Below are 25,635 nucleotides of genomic sequence, written 5' to 3' on the forward strand. Positions count from 1 at the left end.
ACTGTCCTTCTAGAATTCAATCTTTAAAAGGACTCTGTGTGTGTTTCTGGGCTCCAGCTTGTCTGGTTTCTGCTGACTTCTTTGTTTGCACAGTGTATTGTTTTCTACTTTTCCTATCAGGTCCTTGTGTCTGGTGATAGTGCATTTTTGTTTCGACTTGTACTTCTGTGTTATTCTTTTCTAGCTATACTCAAATATATCTGATACAGTGTAATGTTGATTCACTTTGTAAAGCACTTTTTTAAAGCACATGCTTCGCTTCAGTTTAAAGAAATTAAATCAGATGGCTTTGTTTCAATGTGAGTTTGACTTATTAATGTACTTTCCGGGAGATTTATATCAGTTGTTTGAGAATAAAAGCTTTCAAACATTTTCATTTTGATCAAAATCAACTTAAGATAGTTTTGTAGTGGCAATATGCTCTGATCATCATTTCTGCAAACAGTAATAAAATAAAGAATGAATGATTGTTACAGAAGGGTAACATGGTGGTGTGGTGGCTAGTGATACTACTTAACAGATTAGGTGTTTAAAGTTCAAGTCCTGTGACTATGGGTTGAGTTTGACATTTAGATTTGAGGGGAGTCAGATGAACCATGACAGATAATTGCATTTTTTGACACACCACCGTGCATCACATCCATCACATATCATAAATTGGTTTTAATATAAAGTTACAAAATGAAGTCTCCCATTAGCACATTTAAAACTTTAAAATGAGTAAAAGGTACACTTAAACTTGTAACGATATTGAGATGACAGAAAACATTGCTTATTTAAGTTTGGTTGTCTCCTTATTGTGATTGTGCACCTCAATTTAATGTGTACATCACATGTTTAAAAATATTGTGCCACCTGCACTTGGGGACCACTGTATAACTGTAAAAATATGAGCATTTTATTTATTTAAGAAGTTAAAAAATGTATGCATGAAGTAACACTGTGCTGTTCACAGGGTCATAGTTAACTGACTTGAAAATCTGAGCTTTTTACAATTACTTATTTACTTCAACAAAGAGACAGATATCACGTTTTCGATTTTTTAAATATTTAGTCACAGGGGTATGTATGTTGTGTGATAAAGATTTGCTCAGACCACCATTTGTACCAGCAGGCATAACCATCTGACATGCATGAATTACCATTTTAGGTGATTGAGCTGACTACTGATGATTTCTTTGTAAAAGGGGAAAATACTGTAATAGCCAGAGATGTTTAAGCTTGCCGTTTCTAAGTCTTCACAATCCACAATTGCCATATTTCCTTTGTAGAGTCCATTCCACCTTGGAGAATCATCACTGATTGTTGCTCCTTCGGACCCTTGACAAGACATTCCTCAAACCATCTGCTACCCTTTCCCGTTCAGTACTATTGTGATTCACGAGTGAGTGCAAATCATCTTCAGACATCACATGACCCATAGTTTAAGAAACACTGGTGTAAGCTACATCCGAAACAGCAAACTAATCTGTAATTGAAATTGCACAGAATGTTTCTCTGCCTGTTTTAAAGATAGGCAACGTGCAAGAGAGAGAGTTGCTTAGGATGGGTTATAGTATACGTTGATTTATCCAATTTCTAAATCTGCTTTCTAGGGCAGTGGCATGATGCAGCTGGAGCCTATCCCAGTAAGCAATGGTTGCAGGTAGTAACAACCCCTGGTCAGAGTTCCTGTCCATCGCAGGGTGAACACAGTCTCACACAAGCCAGTTTAGAATCGCCAATTCACCTAAAGCCCATGTTACAGTCACAGTCACCGATCTCGTCGCTATACCATGTCAAATTGCACGGCTGAAAACCACGGCTTATGTCACGTTCACCGACTAAGCGCCGATCTTCCAGCGTGGTTGTACTCACCCCTTTTTCTGACAGCCAATAGCATGCTGCCTGACAGACATGGCTTTGTTCAAGGAGTTAAAAGCTGCAGCGAGTTCCACAGCAATCTCTGCCCTTTAATTATTTTTTCCATTCTGCTGTGGTACTGTATGTAAAATATGAGGCATCAGACAGATGCGCTTCTCTTCTGTTTGTGAAGGTCAAAAAACGTGTGTTACTTATTCCTCATTGCTTCCGTGTATTCTATGCATTGTACCTTGGTTCATTTGGTAGTCAGCTTTCGTGCGTACACAGCCCATCCTTCTGACTAACAAGAAATTCAAACCTGTTTGATTTTATCCTAGCCAGTTACAGACTAATTGGTCTCAGACATTGGGTAGTCGCTCATCTTCATGAGCGCACAACACTGACTGTCTCCGACTGGCTAAAATGACATAAACAAAGACTATAATTGAAAATCGCTATAAAAGTCATCTAATGTGACATACAGTAAGCTTAGCCTGCATGTCTTTGGAGTGTGGGAGGAAACTGGAGCAAATGCACATGCAAAATCCATGAAGGGAGCACCCAGGGCATGCACCCTGGACTGTGAGGTTCATGGATAATTAAAATATTTACATTCAGGAAAAACACCCTTTATTTGAAGTTATACTAGTAATATTATGTACCCCTTGAACTCTGCCTATGTATGTGACCTATTGGGGTCCATGTGAAGTCGACATGTTCTCCCCATGTCTGTATGAGATTTTCTCCCATTTCCCCAAGGAGGTACTTGCCATTGTTAACTCTAGACTCGCCTGAGTGTTGGTGGGCTCTGTGATGGACTCATACCCTATCTAATCAGGTGTCCTGTCAATTCCCTGTTGTTTCCAGGGCAAGACTTTGTGACTTGGATGAAGTATGGTGTGAATTAAAAATAGATAAAGAGCACAGCAATGGATTAGTGTCCCATTAAGGATTTGTTTTACCGTGAAGATGCTAGGATAGACTGTGCAGATTCTAAGCCCCGTTTTTTTGTAAATCCCTTTTATATTCCACCTATAATTTCAAGAAAAGATATTAAGTTAATTAGCTGAGTATTAACTGGTATTAGCTCAGTTAGTTAACTGGCGCATTGTGGGTGTGTGTGACTTCCCATGGACTGGTATCTTATCCAAGATTATTTTCTGCCTTATATTGAGTGCTAGTTATAAAATGCAGCTCGTTGTAGTCATTTATTGATTCAGAAAAGTAATGGATTGATGACTGATAGATGCAAGCCCTATACTGTTATATTAGCCTAGTAAGTGCAAAACATAAATACCAGAAATAAGAGTTTCTTCTCTCTGAAGTTTAGTATGTGCTGAGTTGCATCTTATTCTGGTGATCCACAAGATACATATGGTCAGTAAATATATTAAAATCTCTGCTTTTCATGTTGCTCCTGGAACTTGGTGGGTCACTTTAATATTTTATTATATTTGTTTCTGAACTATAATGCACTTTAGGCATGACCTCACAATTTAAAATACACTGTTAAGTTATTTTGATCTCCATATAGACACTGAACATTCCAGTACTTCTCTACTTTGAATTCTTTTCATATTCCAAAGATGTGATTTTTAGGCTAATTTGTTGGAGTGGAGTGAATGAATGAATGTGCTGTCAAATGAACCAGCCAGGCTGGTTCCTGCTTTGCCCTCATTGTTGTTGGGGCAGGCTCATGTTTCTTTCAACCCAGATCTTAAAACCACAAGGATTCTGTTTCTATACTTGCCATTTAACCTGCCAAGACTTCAGCTGTTAAAAAGAAAAATGAATGTGAACAATTGTACTGGAGCTCTGTACTTAGAAAATACCTTGGTGCTCATAGACATAGTGTTAAATAAAATAATGTGTATATAGGGATGAATGAACGAGGTTGTATGCGTTTAACTGTCCCAATACGGTAATAATAGTATATTAATACAGCATGGTTTTATGAAATTCTACGTTAATGTAGAAAACAGTGAATATCAATAACAGAGTTTTATGTCTTTGCCTTTTAGAATCACGATAATGGGTGATGAGGACGGGAGCAACCGACCGAGGGGGAGATGGTTCTTCTCATCTCTGCGGATAAAGAGTGAGTTCTTTCTTCTTTAACTTCAGCACCCAGACTATAAGGTGACCTTCTGTTGTGTTAGCGAGTGGATTAGACAAATCTTTTTATATCTTAAAGTGCAATAATGTAGGATTTTATTTCAGCATTAAACAAAAAAGACATGAAGTCAGCGCGGTTGCAGCAGTTTTGGCTGAATGACACAATACACAATACACAATTCCCATGGATAAAGAGGCGCACATAACGGAACTGTACAGGAGCGCAGCGGGGTCTCTTACTAAACACTTTTATCCCGTCTCGGCAACATAAATACCAATTATGCTCCGACCAGAGCGGACAAACTGCCTTTTAAAAGTCTAGTCCTCGTGCAAGGCAGTTATTACAGGTCTGCCTCATTAAAAGTGCTGTCTGCTGGCGAGAGCTGGCACAGTTGAGTTAAATGGATCTTCATGCGTTCATTCAGACATCTTCAACGGGCAGAAAAATACTTTTTTTTCTCTCTCTCTCTTTTTTATTTCTCCTGATGCTTCCGATGTAGGAAGGCACTGTTAGGGGTTGTGAGGCTTCGGCACTCACAACCTCGCTCATTGACAGTGTTTCTGTTCTTCCTGTTGATTCAGTTTCTTAATTATTATTTGTGCTCTGTTGTTGCGCTGCGTTTTCTTCACTAGACTCGTACATGTCCAGCACTACAAGTGATTTTAACATGCAATGTCAAAGCATTTACTACAGCGCACAGAGATCGCAAAATAAGCACTTTTAATAGGCAACTGCATTTGTATGTAGAAGGCTCTGCATTTTGGGTTTTTTCCTCACATTTAAACATATTCAGACGGGTCTTCAAATCTAAATTGGCATTGAACAAATTATTAGGAACACAATATTAATTCTGGGTAGTGCCTCTTTCTGCTCTCAAAACACTTTCAGTTCTTCATGGCATAGTTTCCACAAGATGATGGAAACATTCCTTTTTGATTCTGGTCCTTGTTGACATGTTTGCATCATGCAGTTTCTGCAGATTTGTCATCTGTACATTTATGCTTTGCATGTCCTGTTCCACCGCATCCCATGGGTGTTCCAATGGATTTGGATCTGGTGACTGCACACTCTTAAAAATAGAGTTCTTTAATGGCATTTTATGGTCCGTTACTTTGTTAAATGATTCCTTGTAGAACTATTGCTTGACAAAGCACCATTTAATTCTGGGAATTGTTCTTTGCATATAAAGTTGGTACTTTATACTAGGAAAACCTTCCTATATGTAGGGAAAAAAGGAAATCTTCAATGTATGGTGGGCTGCCTAGCAGGACATTAACAGATTAAAAAAACCATAGACTTAACGCTTTTATGCAGCAAAGAGACCTTTTAAAATCATGACCCATTGGTATTTCACAAATATGTATGGTGTATAGTGCCTGTTATAAATATAAATAAATGAAGGTTCTTTCTGGAACCTTCATGTGGATGATTCTTTTTGAAACCAAAAATGGTTCTCCTATGGCAGGGGTTCCCAACTCCAGCTCTGGAGGATCGCAGTGGCTGCAAGTTTTCATTCTAACCCTTTTCTTAATTAGTGACCTGTTTTTGCTGCTATATTAACCTCTTTTGAATCAATTTCAATTGACTTTAAGATTTGTTCCCCTGAATGTCTTCATTGTTCCTCTGAATTGCTTCATTTCTTTCCTTAAATGGCACCCAAACAGAACTGAAATGTGAAGTAAGTGAACCAACAGAAGACCAACTAAGTCAGGGCCTCAAACTCCAACCAAATTCACTCCAACCAATTGCTTAATTAGGCTCAAATTCTTGTTGAATGAAAACCTGCAGCCACTGCAGCTATCTATGACCAGAGTTAGGGACCTGTGTCCTATGGCACTGCTCTGAAGAACCACTGTGGTATCTTTATTTTTAAGAATGTGGAAAAGCCACTAAAGAACATTGAACTCATTGTTGTGTTCATGAAACCAGTGGAGACGACTCCTGCTTTGTGACATTGTGCATTATCATGCTGGAAGTAGCCATTAGAAGCAGGTAAATTGTGGCCAAGGATGCACATGGTCAGCAACAATATTCAATAAACATGGCATTCAATTGATTGGTGTTAACAGGCCCAAAGTGTGTCAAGAAAACATTCCCCACACCATTACACTACCACCAGTAACCTGGACAGTTGACACAAGTCAGGTTGGGTATATAGATTCATTCAGTTGATGTCAAATTCTACCCCTACCATCTGTGTGCCCCAGTAAAAATCGACTGCTACATTTTTGCAGTCTTCAACTGTCCCAGATTGGTGAACCTGCTGACTGCAGTCTCAGCTTTCATTTCCTGACTGAACAGGAATGAAACTCGATGTGGCCCTCTGCCATAATGTTTGACATGCTGTGCATTCTGAGACACTTTTCTGCTCACCATAATCATTCAGAGTGGTTATATGAGTTACAGTAGCCTTTCCTATTAGCTCAAACCAGTCTGGCATTTTCCTCTGCCCACTCCAATCAACAAGGTTTTTCTGTCTGCAGAACTGCCGCTCACTGGATGTTTTTGTTTTTCACACAATTTTTTGTAAACTCTAGAGACTGTTGTATGTGAAAATCCCAGGAGATTAGCAGTTACAGAAAAACTCAAACCCGCCTGTCTGGTGCCACCAATCATGCTACGGTTCAAAATAATTGAGATTACATTTTTTCTTTATTCTTGTGTTTGATGTGAACATTAACTGAAGCTAATGACTTATATCTTTGCATGATTTGATGCACGATTGACCGAATAGAGAATTGTATAGATAAGCAGGTTTACAGGTGTTCCCAATACATTTCTAAGTAAGTTTCTTTGTGTAAGTAGATTCTCATTTAGGGCTGCCATGTGACTTAATGACCAAAACAGCTAAAAAAAATTTCAAGCTGCCCTTAACAATTCAAACAAATTTGGACAAAGCAGGTCAAGGAAATGGAAGGATGGTTTAATGTTTCAGGGGAAGCAGCTTAATTAGAATGTAAATCAGGTTTTGCATTGTTATATTCTTGTGTGAGATTTTGTGTCTTAAATCAGGCTGATCTTGAAACACTAGATGAAAAACACTGAATGGACCCCAGTTGGTTCCTGTCTTGCACTCAGTGCTACAGGAATATAATCTGCTTCCACACAACACAACAACATTTCATTAGGAAGTAGTGTATTAACAATGTAGCTTAGCTTTTGTATTGCTGTTTTCTGTTCCCCTTTGATATATTTTCACATGATGGATTAAACTAGTTTTTAAAGACACTGCTGTCAAACTGACCATTCTTTAGAAATTTGACTTGCTCAAGGATAGGCTCAGGTTCCCTCACAACATTCTAATGGATAAAGCATGTTCAGTAAATTAAAGTCTAATTCAATGTTGTAGAGGAATGTAAATCAGCTTTTATATTAATCTCCTTTTTCTCATTATTCAATTGTAACATGAGATACTAGCTTTTGTGTCAAAAATCAAGGGCTTCTAAACTGACAAGCCTCATGGGAAATAAGACCAAAAAATCAGATGATTGTGCTTTGTGTCTTTTGTATTGCTTTGTATTGTCACTTCTCTGTACTGAGCAGATGGTTTAAGAATATTATGGATTGGACAAATGGATGAACACTTTCTCTATTTTTTTAAAACTATTTTTACTTGTGTTAATATATTAGTAATATTTGTTATTAACAATATTAGTAATATTAGTATATGGTATTGCTTCTACTTTGCCTTGAAATAGTAATCTAGTGGCTAGTACAGTACTGATAAAGTATATAGTTGCATGCAGGTATTAACCAGGAATTAATTTTGGGGAGAGACAGGAAAAGAACATGAATTCTAATTCCATCCATTGTCAACTAGTTGAAACTGTCATCAAATATATTATGGTTGCATATGATTACAAAGTGTAAATGCAATAACCAGTGTTTGCTTTGTTCTTCTCTTTCCTGCACTTTCATATTGTTTTGTAAGATGTCAGAGTTTTCGTCTAAAATTAGACATGTTAAATAGGCTGGCCTCGAGAAACTGAGGAAAGGAAGTCTGTGGGGAGTGTTATTAATTCTTTCTTTCTCTCCATTACTGTTAGGTTGAGCTCTGCCTTTCATTGCTCTGTACTAGATAGACCAAGTTCAGGAAATGGATATACAGATGGATTTATTTGCTAAGTTCGGTACAGTCTGGCTGCAGACTGACACAAATGTGTATATAATAGACCTGGAGGTTCAGCATGACTTGAAGTGCAGGACAGACTCATCCATCCATCTCTCATTTAGTTCAGTTTTATTAACTCCCTGCCATTCAAGAGCCATGGTCTGTTAGTGGATGCAAAACAACAACCAACAGGACTGGAAGCCACAATTAAAAACTGTGAAATGTATGCACAGTTATAACTTTTCAGAAGTACACCAGATTACAGAAAATTCATATTCGTGATATAGTAGGATTATGGTTAAAAAAAAAAGGAAAAATTGCTAAACTAAAACTGAATTTGGCAATCTTGAACAAGTTGAGATGCAGTTTCGTCCACCACTCAATCTCTACATAACACACTTTTATATTTTATAACAGATCCATCAGTTCCCTGAGCTATTATGAACTTCAGGAGTCTATTTGGAACATAGCAATGAACTATGTAATTAAAACAGAAATAGAGCAAAGACTGTCTCAAATTATGAAATCAGTGAGACAAACAGACATAAGCATGACACATCCTGGCTAATTCAATTATTGTTATAAGGCGTTCATCTCTGAAGACAGCTTTAGATTTATGTAGTTTTTTTTTAGACAGAGAAAAAAAAAACGAGAAAAGCAGACACACAAGATACAATTAGATACATAATCACACATAACACTAAACAAACAGTAATAAAGAGTGCCCTTAACATGTGACCATGCTGATTTACACAGATTAGGGTAAAGGTACAGCCATTAACCGGGACAAACCCTAGGGTGACCTTCCACTGCCATTTTCTGCACACCATTTACTACCATGCTATTTCCCTCATTCATAGCCATATTCATTTTGTGTTTTGCAAACTCCACGCAGAAAGGACCCGGGACACGAATCCATGTTCTCCTTACTTTTAAATTAGTTTCAGATTACTTAATTAACTCCACTTTATGTAAATGATGCACATGTAAATTTGCTACTCGCCTGTTAGGTGTTTCATGGATAAACAGTTGAGCCATACAATTAGCATTAATTACTGTTCAACCAGTGCTTGAATATTCTATCAGACCAATCAAACATGAATCTTTGAATTTAATTAGTTTTATTATATGAGGTATTTTCACTTAATTGAGTTAGGTACATCCCGCATAAAAATGACATGCTCTGTTTATTAAATAGACCTATTTAAAAAAAATTAATTCACATATAGGTAACATTAGCAATTCCAAAAAGAAGTGTACTGCTGGGCGGCACAGTGGCGCAGTGGGTAGCGCTGCTGCCTCGCAGTTAGGAGACCCGGGTTCAGTAACTGGGTCCTCCCTCTGTGGGTGGGTTTCCTCCGAAAGTCCAAAGACATGCAGGTTAGGTGCATTGGCGATCCTAAATTGTGCTTGGTGTGTGTTTGTGTGTGCCCTGTGGTGGGCTGGCACCCTGCCTGGGGTTTGTTTCCTGCCTTGTGCAGTGTTTTCGCTGGGATTGGTTCCAGCAGACCCCTGTGACCCTGTAGTTAGGATATAGCAGGTTGGATAATGGATGGATGGAAGTCTAATGTCATGTACATTGGGCGTAATTAACATTTAGATAGTTTGTATTATAAATTAAAGTTCATTTATATTATATCAATGCAAGTATTCAGGAATATGCAACACTTTCTTTTTAAGACTGTTTAATGGTTTACATACAGTATTGCTGTGCAAGGTAAATATGCTTTATTTTTATTGACTTCACTTTTAATGTAATCGAGAATTAATTCCCAGGTTATAATGGAAAAAAAAGAAAAAGATGCTCTTGTAATGTAGGGGAAGCAAGAAGTTTGCCAGGGTATCAGAAAAATTTTCATAAATCCACTTCCACAACCGCACACAACCCACAGCCTTTGGCAAAAAAGAAATAACTGGCTAAAAATCTTTAACTTTCTTTTTAATTGTATAAAAGTATGGGAGATCCCTTGCAAAATGTTGCAACATATTGGCAAACTAAAGGTGCATTTCTTTAGGCAACATATAGTATAGTTATGTACATATAATGCATTTATGTGTTATGCTAAATCAATGTAATGTAACTATGTGTTAAAAAATGGGCATACCATTTTTGGAATATAAATTTGAGTATGATTAACATAAAATAGGTGAATAATGACTACAGCCCCTGAGATGAATAATGTCTCTCAAATAACACTGTGATGGTCAATTAATTGTGTTAATATGACATCTAAGAGATTTATGTATCTCAGTATAAGTAGAGACAGCTATTTAATACTAGCAAACATTATAATTTTAAGTTGGATGGATAGTATTACTATACCAATTAGTTTTTGGAGTGTAATATTATTAGAATATAGGAAATCTGTTTCTTTCAGCAAAAAATCATTCTTTTAAACCTGTAAATAAATTAGTAAAGAAGCGATTGAATAAACTTAAAAAAGAGTCACCATTCTACAGAAAAACTTTAGGCGGATTGTCAAAATAATTGACCCTCAATGCCATCCAGTTATTACTAACATCAAATATTCTTTTTATTTTCTAGGAAAATACATGTGTTGTGCTCGTTTAATTTTCTCTTTTGCTTATTAACTGTCTTGTAATGGTAATTTCAGATTTTAAAAGAATATCGTTCTCTTTCTTTCTTAACAAAGAACCAGTGACAAACAATCTGGTAGAAGACCTTGGAAGCAGAGGAGGCCGGCTGCATTCTTCTCTCCGTGGAGATCCAAGGCAACGTAAGCTAATTATTTATTTTGCATAGTTTCCACAACTGGATACACCATACATTTTAGAAAGCATTGTTTTATGTAGTGTCTGCTTATACCAGCAAGGAGCAGAGCATGTCTTTACGAATTCTGCATGTCTGCCTAGTAAAACACCTTAACATGAAACATTCTGAAAGCACTTTATAAATTATGGATATTATTAAACAAAAATGATAAGGGAATGTGTTGGATATACATAGAATTGTACTAAAAAAAATTCCAAATTCCTACATGCCGTCTGTGTTTCATCTACAGTAAGTCATATTAAAAGTTACATGCTCTGATTACACATAGTACACATAAATTGTTCATTGCAATATCTTCATTTGACATATTCTTTATATATACAAGTTTAAGAATTAAAATGCATGTGAAACCTCAGCTTTAGTAACTTATGGAGCCTCCTTAAGCAACAATAACCTCAACCAGCTCTTCCTGTTGCTGCAGATAAGAACTGTGCAGCTTTAAAGAAGGTATTTTGGCCCTTTCCTCTTGACAGGCTGTTTCATTTCATTTACTCTACGTTTCTGGGACGTCTTACATGAATGGCTAGCTTTAGATTGTGTCACAACATTCAATAAGGCTGAAGTTAGAATTCTGACATAGTCCCTTGAACATATGCAACTTCTTTGGGTTAAACCATGTGTTTCTTGGTAACAGTTCCTTTTTAAGTACTCTGAGGATTGGGCGCAGAAGTACAGTAGTAGTCCATTGATAACAATCTCTGTACTGTGGCTCCAAACAAAACAAACTTAAAGAGAATAAAGTTCATCGTGAATGTTCATCAAAAAGTGTGAAGTAAGAAACACATAAGATTTTTGGATCTTTATGCCAATAAATAGCAAACAAGCAGGTTGCAATTGTGAGCCATCTAGGCAAGGAGGCAGCAAGCAGCTCCACACCATTCTTAACGTCTTTATACGGTAGCTGGGGTAACGTTTTCAGATTGGTATGCATTGCTCTGTTTTCCAAAAATAATGGGTATCACTTTAGATTAAGTGTCCCTAATTATGCTGTACTTACCATGTAATTACCTGTATAATTACAGAGTAACTGGGTGCTATTACCTTGCCCCTTTTCTCTTGTTTTATCTGTTCAAATAATTTTTTTCAGTACTGTTGTAGAATATCCAGGGGGGCCATTAGCAAACTTCAGAAGAGCAGCAATGCTATTTTTGGAGAGCTGTGGTTTCCTGCTCCTGCTCTTGTTCTATTTCTTATCATAGGATGTGCTTGATAAAGCCTGTATTCATGAGCCTCTCACCCCAGGATTCATTTATCACCTACTTGAGTATGTGCAGCGTGTATTTACTGTAATCTTTACAGGATCTCAAGTTCAGTGCTGCTGAGTTTGTTCTATTTGTATACTGTCTGCCTGACTATGAACTAATAGAGACCCAAATCTTCAGAATTGGTATTGTACAACCTTTCAGCTTTATGAGCTTCAACAATTCTACCTCTGATACATATTTTGATTATGAGAAGTTGTGCTTCAACAGATCTTTATTAGAATAAAGCCAGAAAAAAAATTGTATGGGATTTTTTTATAGGACAAGGCAACTCAAACTCAAACCAGAATGTTATTTCACTGATTAAAACAATTGACTCCAGTTTCCTTGTTTTCTAGACATTCACATACTTTCCTAATCATAACCTTTCAGCTTTTAAATATGTTTAATAAATATTAGATAATATACAATTTGTGCTAACTCTTTGTTTAATCATGATAATATCCCATTTTAGCAGTATGAATACTGAAAATTCCAAAGGATTCACAAAACTTTTCCTACACCAGTTCTTTACAGGCACCAAAGAATGAACATAACGTAAGCCAGTAGTACAGTAATAGTCAAGGATGGTTTGTGTATCCATTCATAAGTATTTTACAGGGTTACAAAAACTCAGGATCTGTACTAGCAATCATTTTTACTCTATAAATGGATTGCTCTATTATAAACTAATGAATGATGGTCAATTTTGATTTCTTAGTCTTCATATAAGTTAATATTTTAAGTAAAAGGTGATGGCTGTTAATATTTTTTTTTTAAGTCCCCTTATGCCAATACACAATTTCAAGGGCCCTAAAGCCAAAGACAGAACCTGGCCTAGACAGGGCACCAGTCTTTTGCAGGACACACACATTTCCAATTCACAAGCAGTTCAGAGTGTGCAATCACCCTACAATTGAATCTTTTATGTGAGAAATACCTGAGTACTCAAAAAACTACTGTAACTCTATGAGAACATGCAAATGCCTATTTGACACTGCTTGCCCTGGTTACTAGAACTCTGGATTCTGGATGTGTGGCAGTTCGTCAGAGGACTAAAATAAATGCACACAACTTTAAAATCACCATTTACTTTATAGCATGGTTCAAGTTGCAGTTGATAAATACAGCACATTTGTAGGTGCATACTCCTATTTATATCATATAATGACTTTTGCTCTAAAATGATTTTGAATTCCTTGAATATTTTCAAGAGTACATTACTGCTGACTTTTACTGAACATAGTTTGGTCCGCTGTGAAGATTCTGGAAACATTTGTGAAAATTTACTACTGCTTCATTCTCAAACAATAAGAATGTAGTTATAGCACATTGCTTCAAATATATCGCTCAATGTTTGACAACAGGCACATAATGCCAGTCCTGAGTAAGCTATGGAATAAAACTAAGCAGAAGCCAGAAGAACATAGCTACACAGGATGTTGTGGTTAAAACACTTTTATACACGTACCCATACACTTTCTGAACCTTTATTATCCATTTCATGGTATTTAAGGCACACACACAAGGCACAAACCTACACTGGACATGACATCAAAAGTGATTATTTTATCTAGATCTGACCTACTTATACTATGAAAGCTGAACGTCAAAGGTACAAATTAGGACAATATTTTGTTTTGAAAACAACATGGAGGAAATGAATCTTCAGTTCAGACAGAAACATTGAAACCAGAGAAGCCTCATGAACCAAAGCATGAAGGACTGGAGCATTTAGGAGTGCTTATGGCATAAGGCCAGCTCCACCAGCAAAGGATTCTGGCATGTAGATTTAGAATATGTTAACATTTATTCACACTTTCATTTTTATTTCAACCTTGAAGGATTTTCTTTTATAATCAAATGCTGAATGGTTGTGTCAAGGAAGGCAATGATTCCTGAATGGGATCTAAATGCTGATTTGATTTTAACCTGGCATGCTCTCTTTCTACAATTTGCATGTATTGCCCATAATGTAATCAGTTTTCTCTAAACGAACTTCTAGACAAATAAGTGCAATAAAATTAGCTGAGTGGGCCTTGTACTGTTCTGACTTCCTCTCCTGGGCTGGCTGCTTTGCTGCCATTGCTGTCAGCCTTGGATGGATGGATAGATAGATAGATAGATAGATAGATAGATAGATAGATAGATAGATAGATAGATAGATAGATAGATAGATAGATAGATAGATAGATAGATACTTTATTAATCCCAAGGGGAAATTCACATAATCCAGCAGCACTATACTGATACAAAAAACAATATTAAATTAAAGAGTAATAAAAACACATGTAAAAGCAGACAATAAATTTTGAATAATGTTAGCATTTACTCCCCCAGGTGGAATTGAAGAGTTGCATAGTGTGGGGGAGGAACGATCTCCTCAGTCTGTGGGTGGAGCAGGACAGTGACAAAAGTCTGTCACTGAAGCTACTCCTCTGTCTGGAGATGACACTGTTCAGTGGATATTATAAGTTAAATTATATTAAATGTGTTAAGTTTTTGCTGGAATAGAAGAGTTAAGTGGTCCAGTGGTTAATGCTACAGTCTCATAGATTCAGGACATGGATTGACACCCAACAAGGACAAGACAGCATAAAGGTTTGGGGCACCCAAAGGAGAACTCTGTAAAACTGAAATGAAAAAAAAAAGTGTTAAACTAACTAAATGTCTTTTCAGATGCAAGTCTAAATCTTGACTGCTCTAAGATGGCAGATCATCCGGCTTTGAGGGCTTAGAGCAGGAAAAGGTAGGTCTAGGCAGACAGACACCAGAAGAGATGTCAGTGGTGAAAAAGCCATCAGTCTTCCAGTCTGCAGAGGGAGAAAGAAAAGAGACATTCGTACACAGTGTCAACCCTTGGAGCAGTAGGGTATTACCATCACCCTTAAACCCATAAGCTGTCTGTAATGCGCTCACGTGTGACAATGTTTATAGATTGGCCATTCTCCCCATGTTCATGCAAGTGTTCTTAAGATATTTAACTTTCTTTTATTTCTAAATCCCAAATACATGGAAGTTGTATTGATTTGTGCCTCTAAATTGACCTTGTAACAGAGTGTATTTGTGAGTGTGTGCTGTAATTAACTGTTCTTCTATCTATGGTTGCTTCATGCTCGAGATAACCATGAAAATGAATGAACACATTCAAAGAATGGATCAAAAGATAGGTCTAGAGGCAAGTAGGGTGTATTCTAAAAAAATATATAAAACTGCAAGCAATAATGTCAAGCATATAACTGAGCGAAAAAATTAACATCAATTTGCATCCTATACAGTAAGTGGAGCAAACATGGTACAGAATCAATACCTTACAGATCTTATATATCATAAGAGCTGCACTGTTGATTTAACTAAAAAGGGCATGTCCAAATAGCAGTTGTTTTTCAGGTACTCTTTTCCCAGTCATTTCAGTGTCTGCAAGTGAGATGGGAGGTAAATACCTGTGCTGCTTTAAAAGGAAGTAAAGACAATCATACTTTATAGTATTTAAAAAAGACACAAACACATTTTAATACAGCAGCATTTCCAAAAGCCATAAATCTTTATTCACAGTTAGTGCAAACCCTGTTTTTATGGTGTTGGTCATTCATTTTCAGGATTAGATGACCATGTATTCAATGGCTATACTGGAGTGCAACCTGGTCAAGTAGCCAAGAGAATTCAGGCATTTTCTGACAGTCAGCTGGAATCCAACAAGTGTAAGTCTGGTTATTTATCTGATTTCCCTTTATATCTTTTACATTTCCTTCTCTCTTACTCTCAGCCTAGTGAATTTTTTCTTCCTCGACATTTGCAGTTTCTCACACTTGTCTTGTAAAGCTCCTTCCTGTTCGTATTTCTTCATTGTTTTTATATTATTGTAATCACAGTATTCATATTCAATATTCAGATGTGTAATTGGCATCTTCAGCACGGCTTTTAAAAAATATAATGCTAAAGCCATTTTAACTGCAGTACTTACCGCATGTTATTGGTTTAACATGAATTTAAAAAAAAGAAACTGGCACAGCTGGATGTTGAACAGATTTTATACAGATGCTTGAATGCACACATTCACACAAAGAATTGTTACCAGGTGAGAATGCTTAACAGAGTAGTTCTATAATAAAAGTTCAGCTGGTCAAATTTTACTTTATATGGCTGTATAAGCTCCAAAGGAATCACAAATGTAACAGTATAAGATGAATTACAAAATCTACTCAGTGTGTGGTGCATAACAACAGGCATTGAATATAAATTCAACAGGTAAGTAGAGCATGTCAGAAATAAGAAATAGAGACAAAAAGATAACATAGCCTAAACAGCAAGAATTATAGACTGCAATAGATAAAAGAGTACGGAAACATTTCCAGGTAACAAACAGGAGTGCAAGCAAAGCTAACAGCAGTTTCATTTGCTTGAACACTAATTGATACTGTATGCCATGTGGAGTGTTAACCAGAATGGGTGTTGTGGTAGGAAGAGAGTATTTCAGGCTTTGCAGTGAGAAACAGCATAGCAGCCAGAAAATGGAACAAACTTAAACAAATTAGGAGTGGTTTTCTGCACCTGAGAAAAGCTTTGTCTTATGGACCTGTTATGGACTGGAATAATTATATCCCATCCCATCCATCCATTATCCAACCCGCTTTATCCTAACACACGGTCACTGGGATCTGCTGGAGCCAATCACATCCAACACAGGGTGCAAGGCAGGAACAAATCCCCGGGCATGTCACCAACCCACCGCAGGGCACACACACACACACACACCCACACACCAAGCACACACTAGGGACAATTTAGGATCGCCATTGCACCTAACCTGCATGTCTTTGGACTGTGGGAGGAAACCAGAGCACCCAAGATTGAGTATTGCTTCTTTTGGACAAGAATATAGAAGAAAGATGGGACACGTGCCTTTAGGGCCAATGTGTTATTGTGGTCACTACTTCTATATTTCATTAAAAATTCAGCATGCATATGCCAGTTTGTGGCTTTTCTTCTTGTGAAAAGGGAAACAATAACTTTCAATTCATTACCTACTTCTTTTTGCACTTTAGCAGTTGTTTTTTTAATCCAAGGACCCTGAACTGAGTAAGTTCCTGTAAATGGGTGAAAGGACTTTAACCCAGTAGATAATCAGTTGAACAAGGCTGATGTTTTGGTTGTGGGTTATAAATAGATATACTGAACTTTTCATAATAGTATTGCAATTTCATAGCAATCCTACTAAGGATGACAAATGTGAATAAAAAAGTAGTAAATGTATTATAATAAATAAACACAAGTGAAGGATGAGCACAAGCAGAAAAAAAATGTACAAATACAGAAGACCAAACAAAAAAACATGCCAGTCTCCCTAAGTCTATTGTACTTTAAAAGGTGTTGATCCTCCCTGCCACAAAATACTGCAAGCATCCACGTAGCACTCTATTTTCATCATTAATACAGTGACTCCATCACCTTGAAATTTTATGTACAGGCTTCCCTTGAATTAAAAATACCCATTTTACAAAAATGTGTGTATATATACAAAGCCACATAATACACTTTTTCAATTTTTCAACCACAAAGAAACTGAATTTTCTTGGTTACAAAGAGTGAGTCTGGAAAGATGTATACTGCTAGCACTAACCTGATGATCTTCACAGTCATTCCACGTACACCTGGCTGTATTTTGGGGCATGGTTAGATGTTGGTGACGCACAACCTCAGTGTCATTCTTTTTCATAAATGACACTGCACTTAGTGGCAGCCTGACATGGCTGTACTTCACTCATCTTATCATGTGTGTTGGTTACACGTCTTCTTGTATTATTTCGTGCATCAAAATCCAAAAAATATAGTGAAATAGTTGGAAATGCTTAAAAGAGATGGGAAAGCTGATTGTTTGAAACTTGAAGTGATAAAACAAAGTTAAACAGCTTTACTAAACAGGATTTAATGATTGATAAAGTCTTATTAGGATTTGTTGCGATTAATGATTTATAATTCTTTCACTCTCCACATATTTTACTGTTATTTGAACAAAAAAATCGGATATTTTGTAGGCTTAAAAATGTTTAAAATTAAAACTATTGGTAATCACTCAGGGCGGCATGGTGGTGCAGTGGTAGTCGCTGCTGCCTCGCAGTTAGGAGACCTGGGTTCGTTTCCCGGGTCCTCCCTGCGTGGAGGTTTGCATGTTCTCCCTGTGTCTGTGTGGGTTTCCTCCTACAGTCCAAAGACATGCAGGTTAGGTGGATTGGTGATTCTAAATTGGCCGCTTGGTGTGTGGATGTGTTTGTGTGTGTCCTGTGGTGGGTTGGCACCCTGCCCAGTATTGGTTCCTGCCTTGTGCCCTGTGTTGGCTGGGATTGGCTCCAGCAGACCCCCGTGACCCTGTGTTCGGATTCAACGGGTTGGAAGATGGATGGATGGATGGTAATCATTCATAAAATGGTTTTTCAGGAACAGATTAGCTTTGGAAAGTGGGCAATGACTGCATTTTCATTTCTATAGGAGCTGCCATTTTGTGTGTTCATTTTTCTGGGTTTCTGCTTTTTTGAAGTTCTTGTTCATTCTAATTCTGCATGGTTGCTAGGTGTGTGATACACATGTCTTCTGACCCATGATATTTTGGCGGTTATGATATTAAAGATGGTAACACATATCTCACTGCCCCCAAAGTTTTTGTGTAAAGGAAAAACCTTCCAGGTGACTAGCATTCACCAATGTTTACAAAACAAACTTAGGAAAAGTTTGGTTTTTTTTTTTCTTTTTTTTTTTCCTGTGCCCTGCCTCTGTGTAATTTAAATGAGTTTTCCTTTTACATTCCAAAAGACAATCAAGTTAGGTTTGTTGTTGACTCTAAACATACCTTGTATGAATGAGTGTTCCCAGCAATGAACTTGTGTGCAATGCTGTCTGCATAAGCGCTGACCCCATGACTTTGAATTAGACTAAATGAGTTAATAGTTAGATATTGTATTTTTCTTTGATTTTTTGATCACCTGTGCCCTGAAGCAACACACATTATAAGAATAAAGAACATTTGTTAACAGTTGCTAGTGTGCAGCACAAAATTGGCTAAAGGCATGCTTGCAGCCTTGAAAATGCATTTCCCATATTTGTAGGCCATTGTTTCCAACAGAATGTTACAGATCTTTTTAAAAGTAAGTTGCAGTTACTTTGTATGTGTGTGTTTGTTCATCTGCTAATTTAGTTTCTTCTGCAATCCAACTTTTAGCACTTTGAAAGAGGTTTTTGATCAAAACCCAGAAGTCTATTAGGAGCTTCCTAAACTGTTTAATGAAACAACAGATTTACAACTGAAAATTACATATTCTACTGACATGCATGAAATAAGCCTAAAGCAAGGTGTTCTAGTCTTGGTAGGCAATATTGTCTGTTAAACTCTACTCCAACTGAACTCATTATTACCAAATCCTGAATTTTCTCTGTTTTATCCCACCTTATGGTTCCACTATTCTTATTTTGATTTCCTAAGTTAACCCTATAATACATGCTTTCTTTGTTTTTTACTGAGATTTGCTAAAAGCAGAAACAGTAAAATGCATTACATAAATTTTGATTAGAAAGGTAACTTAGTGGGAAGCATGGTAGTGTTCTCAGATATCTTCAGGAGACTATGATGGAGTCCTTCCTCAGTCTGTGTCTTATTGCCTACTTTATATTTGCCCATATCCAGTTAGATAAGTTAATGTTAACATTGGAGAAGTCTGCACACATTAAGGAAAAATTCTGCTATGGCCCCATCAGAATTTTCATGCCAAAAACAAAAATGTACAATATAAGTAGGTTTAGGAAGAAAAGAAAAACAATGTCAATCACCATTTAGCTTCAAGATGTGATACAAACTCTTTTTTAGATATTTCAAAACTTTAGCAGTTTCAGTAGAGATGGTACTGTAAAAGCAACCAATGAATTTAAAATTGAGGACAATGCCAGCTGTGGGTATAAGTTGGAATGAATAGCAGTGTTTTCCGCAGCTTTCCAGCTTAAACTAGCTTTATGTAATGACTCAAATTAAATTCAAATTCTTTAAAACTTTGAGGCTTGCCTACAGAGTAGTCATTGGGTCAGCACCTTTGTACATATATGGAGACACTTGTGAGGTGCTAGGCTCCTTCTCGAACACTGTGGGCATTAAATCTCTAAACAGACACTGGCTTGTAGCTCCTAGCTATCCTCCTCCATTTGAAACTCTGACTCCCTCAGTGTGTTTAAGAAGAATTTGAAGACTCTTGTTTCCTGAATTTATTTCCAACTGATATTAGCTATTAGGTTTTATAACCTAGAAACTATCCTAGCTTGTATTTTGTTCTGAGCTCTTTACTTGTGATGATCAATTTTGTAAACTCATTCTACAGCTCTTGTTCCAAACAGTCCCTCAGACTAATGCTTATGTTGACCTCTTTTGTATGCTACTTTTGATAAAAGCGTCTGCTAAGCAAATAAATGTAAACAAACACTACACTGTGTTAATTTGTCTTTACCAAGATTAATTTCGAGGAATGAGAACATTCATGATTCATATCTATGGTCAATCAGTTTGAACTCAAATAAAATATACAGTCGTGGCCAAAACTTTTGAGAATGACACAAGTATTGGTTTTCACAAAGTTTGCAGCATTTTTAAATCTTTTTGTCAGATGTTTCGATGGTATACTGAAGTATAATTTCAAGCATTTCATAAGTTTCAAAGGCTTTTATTGACAATTACATTAAGTTTATGCAAAGAGTGAATATTTGCAGTGTTGGCCCTTCATTTCCAAGACCTCTGCAATTCATCCTGGCATGCTGTCAGTCAACTTCTGGGCAAAATCCTGACTGATGGCAGCCCATTCTTGCATAATCAATGCTTGGAGTTTGTTAGAATTTGTGGGTTTCTGTTTGTCCACCCGCCTCATGAGGATTAACCACAAGTTCTCAATGGGATTAAGGTCTGGGGAGTTTCCTGGCCATGGACCCAATATTTCGATGTTTTGTTCCCCGAGCCACTTAGTTATCACTTTTGCCTTGTTGCATGGTGCTCCATCATGCTGTATAAGGCATTATTCATCACCTTGAATGGTTGGGAGAGGTTGCTCTCGGAGGATGTTTTGGTACCATTCTTTATTCATGGCTGTGTTTTTAGGCAAAATTGTGAGTGAGCCCACTCCTTTGGCTGAGAAGCAACCCCACACATCAATTATCTCAGGATGCTTTACTGTTGATATGACACAGGACTGATGGTACTGCTCACCTTTTCTTCTCTGGACAATCTTTTTTTCCAGATGCCCGTAACAATCGAAAAAGGGGATTTATAAGAGAAAATGATTTTACCCCAGTCCTCAGCAGTACAATCCCTGTACCTTTTGCAGAATATCAGTCTGTCCCTGATGTTTTTCTTGGAGAGAAGTGGCTTCTTTGCTACCCTTCTTGACACCAGGCCATCCTCCAAATGTCTCCCTGTGCATCTAGATGCACTCACACCTGCCTGCTGCCACTCCTGAGCAACTTCTGCACTGGTGGTGCCTCGATCCCGAGCCATGAATAAAGAATGGTACCAAAACATCCTCCGACAGCAACATCTCCCAACCATCCAAGAACAGTTTGGTGGCGAACAATGCCTTTTCCAGCACGATGGAGCACCGTGCAACAAGGCAAAAGTGATAACTAAGTGGCTTGGGGAACAAAACATCGAAATTTTGGATCCATGGCCAGGAAACTCCCCAGAGCTTAATTCAATTGAGAACATGTGGTCAGTCCTCAAGAGGCAGGTGGGCAAACAAAAAAACCATACATTCTGATAAACTCCAAGCATTTATTATGGAAGAATAGGCTACCATCAGTCAGGATTTGGCCCAGAAGTTGATTGACTGCCTCCCAGGGAGAACTGCAGAGGTCTTGAAAAAGAAGGGCCAACACTGCAAATATTGACTCTTTGCATACATTTAATATAATTGTCAATAAAATCCTTTGAAACTTATGAAATACTTGTAATTATAGCCTACTTCAGTATACCATTGAAACATCTGACAAAGTGATTTAAAAACACTGAAGCTGCAATTTCTGTGAACACCTATACTTGTGTCATTCTCAAAACTTTTGGCCACGACTGTACTTAAGGAGGGTCCAAATCTCATATCCCCAACCGCCGCCTGTGTTTCGTATTTCTGCGCTCCAGAATCAGTAGTGTCTCAGTCCCTCAAGTGGCTCCAAGCAACTTCAAAGTGCCGCGCAAAGCCCCTCCTGCGCCCACTTTGATTTTGAATGTGGAGCGTTTGGCGCGTGGCACGCAGGTGTCCTCACATCGCGCAATTAGAAGGCCACATGATCAATCGACTGCATTTTTTTTCTTTGACACGCCGGCGTCGTCTTCTGCGCATATGTGGAAGGCTTACTTCTGTCCGACTTGCCCGTTTAGGGGGCCACAGAAGATTTATGGACGGCCCAGCACGGGTGAAAGTCGTGAGCGAGCGTCGGCTTGGAGCACAGCTGCGGGAGGTAAGCAATGGGAGCCGTCAAAAAGATATTAGAAATGACAGAACCGAGCCGTGACTGAAAAAAAACAAACATTCAAGCCGGTAACGCGAATCGGTCACTTCTTTCAACTCAGAATGTGCATTTATACGTGCCGCCAGCATCAAATGTGTATACAGTATTTGGCCTGCAGAGCCAATGCATTAAAAAATGCGGTACGTGTGTAGACAGAAGTTAGAGAAGAACTTCCTAGCCATTTCATGTTGCGGATGGAGCGATCTTTTTAATATATACTCCGCAAAAAAAGAAACGTCCTCTGACTTTCAACTGTTTTTACTTTCAGTAAACTTAATGTGTAAATATTTGTATGAACACTAAAAGACTCAACACCATAAGACATAAACTAAAAATGTTTCACAATGTGTCCCTGAATGAAGGGAGGCTCAAAATCAAAAGTACCAGTCAGTATCTGGTGTGGCCATCGGCTGCTTGAAGTACTGCAGTGCATCTCCTCCTCATGGACTGGACTAGATTTGTCAGTTCTTGCTGTGAGATGTTACCCCACTCTTCCACCAAGGCACCTGCAAGTTTCTGGACATTTCTGGGGGGAATGGCCCTAGCCATCGATCCAAATCGATCCCGCTCCAGGGTGCAGGCCTCGGTGTAACGTTTATTCATTCGACGATAAACACGAATCCGTCCATCACCCCTGGTGAGACAAAACCGTGACTCATCAGTGAAGAGCACTTTTTGCCACTCCTGTCTGGTCCAGCGAAGGTGGGTTTGTGCCCATAGGCGGCGTTGTTGCTGGTGATGTCTGGTAAGGACCTGCCTTACAACAGGCCTACAAGCCCTCAGTCCAGCCTCTCTCAGCCTATTGCGGACAGTCTGAGCACTGATGGAGGGATTGTGTGTTCTTGGTGTGACTCGGGCAGTTGTTGTGGCCATCCTGTACCTGTCACGCATCCGATGTGATATTCGGATGTACCGATCCTGTGCAGGTGTTGTTACACTGCGAGGATGATCAGCTGTCCTTCCTGTCTCCCTGTAGCGCTGTCTTAGGCGTCTCACAGTGCGGACATGGCAATTTATTGCCCTAGCCACATCAGCAGTCCTCACGCCTCCCTGCAGCATGCCTAGTGCACGTTCACGCAGATGAGCAGGGACCCTGGGCATCTTTTTTTGGGTGTTTTTCACAGTCGGTAGACAAGTCTCTTTAGTGTCCTGCGTTTTTAGAACTGTGACCTTAAATGCCTACTTTCTGTAAGCTGTTAAGGTCTTAACGACCATTCCACAGGTGCATGTTAATTAATTGATTATGGTTAATTGAACATGCATGGAAAACATTGTTTAAACCCTTTACAATGAAGATCTGTAAAGTTATTTGGATTTTTAAAACATTATTGTTGAAATACACAGTCCTGAAAAAGGGACGTTTCTTTTTTTGCTGAGTTTGTCTTTTTTGTATTAAGACAAGGTTGTTGTTTTTTTAATTTTTGGTATGAAGAAAGTACTGTACTTCGGCACGATAACGATACTAATCGAATCCAGGATTGCGAATACTGTACACATAGTTCGGGCGCAAGCAGAGCTCGACTCCACCGTGGACGGGACGCCAGTCCATCACAGCATTTGTATGGGCGCAAAAAGAAATTCGTTTTGCTTGTCTGGGCAACTTTTGTTCGACATGTTAATAATGCATGCATATTGTTCTGTCTTGATAAATAATGTTTATTTAGTACAGAACAATACCATTATGAATTGTAATTTTGACATAACACTGCATTTAGTATATACTGAGAGTCTCTTAAAAACGTAAAACTTAGTTGACCTTTCCATCATTCTCAAAGATAAATTAAATGGAATTGAGTCACTGTCACATTAAAGCACTAAATTTCTTGGAAATGATACAATATTTCACCATCCATTGGGCAATTTTTAAAGTTCAGTAGCTATTCTAGTTACTAACATGGAGGCGTTTATGTGAGGGTGTTATTCTCTGTGATTACCTATTACTTTTCTGCTGTGCCATTTTATTGTCTAAGCCCACTTATCCAGAGCAGGGTCATGCAGAAGCTGGAGCTTATCACAGCAAGCATAGGGCACAAGGCAGAAATAATCCCTAAACAGAGTGCCAGTCCATCACAGAAAACATACACACACACACACACAGGCTAATTTAGTATCAACAGTCCACCAAGCATGCATATCTTTGGGCTGTGGGAGGAAAAAAGAGCACTTTGAGGAAAACCATGCATACATGGGAAGATCATGCAAACTCCACACAGAAAGGATGTGGAATGTGACCCAGTTTCCTTCACCCTTAAAAATAAAGTGTGAACCACAACAGGGCACTCCAAACACCTCAACCCGACCCCGACAGGCAGAGACCCAAGTTCCAGCACAGCACACGTTTTATTTACAAGTGAGGAAGGCGCTTTTCCCTCGCTCTCCACAGCAGCACACTTCAAAGCATCAATACACAGTTCCTTTTTTCTGTCCTTTCCATCTCCACTCCTCCACTTGCAAGCTTCATCCCTCTTCCTACTGACTCTGGCTGTCCGAGTAGTGGCAGCTGGCTTCTTTTATAGGGCATCCGGAAGTGCTCCAAGTGTCTGGTGATTTTCTTCTGGCAGCACTTTCAGGTGAGGTAGAAGTGCTGCACCAAAGGGCTCAGCCATTCCTGCAACAGCCCCTGACAGCACCCACACAAACTAACAGGGCTGTACCAAACTCCAACTCCCGTGGACCCTATGAGAATCCGAGGCACTGCTACATCCCGGGGGGCTGCCATCTACCGTTCTGGGAGAGGTAGAGCCCTAAAAAGGCTGGCCACCCCTTCCATTCCTTGATGATTCCTGGATGGGTTGGGCTGCCAGCCATTTCTTACATTAGTACCAGAGCTGTTCTTTAAAGCAATGCCATAGGGGAACTGTTTTTAGTTCCCAAAAGTCCCATCCACATAAATGTCCCAGAATGAACCTTTATTTAGTTCTGTAGCAGGCTCTATACAGTAAATAACCATAAATAGATGGTAACAGATTTTTGAAATACCGATGGGTCCTGATTTTAAATGGAC

The 25,635-nt window shown here is 38.3% G+C and overlaps 1 protein-coding gene across 6 annotated transcripts in view; it reads left to right on the forward strand.

Moving 5' to 3' along the window:
* Window positions 1–25,635, forward strand: part of LOC120525922 (DENN domain-containing protein 2D-like) — a 117,928-nt gene that overhangs the window by 39,921 nt on the left and 52,372 nt on the right. For 5 of the 6 annotated variants that reach the window (XM_039748618.1, XM_039748613.1, XM_039748611.1 and 2 more), the window contains 3 exons: window positions 3,864–3,940; window positions 10,724–10,807; window positions 15,704–15,805. In XM_039748618.1, the coding sequence (XP_039604552.1) occupies window positions 3,874–3,940; window positions 10,724–10,807; window positions 15,704–15,805 (253 nt within the window). In that variant the 5' untranslated portion in view covers window positions 3,864–3,873. Of the gene's footprint in view, window positions 1–3,863; window positions 3,941–10,723; window positions 10,808–15,703; window positions 15,806–22,435; window positions 22,581–25,635 lie in introns of those variants that run through there. The other variant, XM_039748614.1, reaches the window with a different exon arrangement.

Source organism: Polypterus senegalus, chromosome 3 (genome assembly GCF_016835505.1).
Source record: "Polypterus senegalus isolate Bchr_013 chromosome 3, ASM1683550v1, whole genome shotgun sequence".
Classification (NCBI taxonomy): domain Eukaryota; kingdom Metazoa; phylum Chordata; class Cladistia; order Polypteriformes; family Polypteridae; genus Polypterus; species Polypterus senegalus.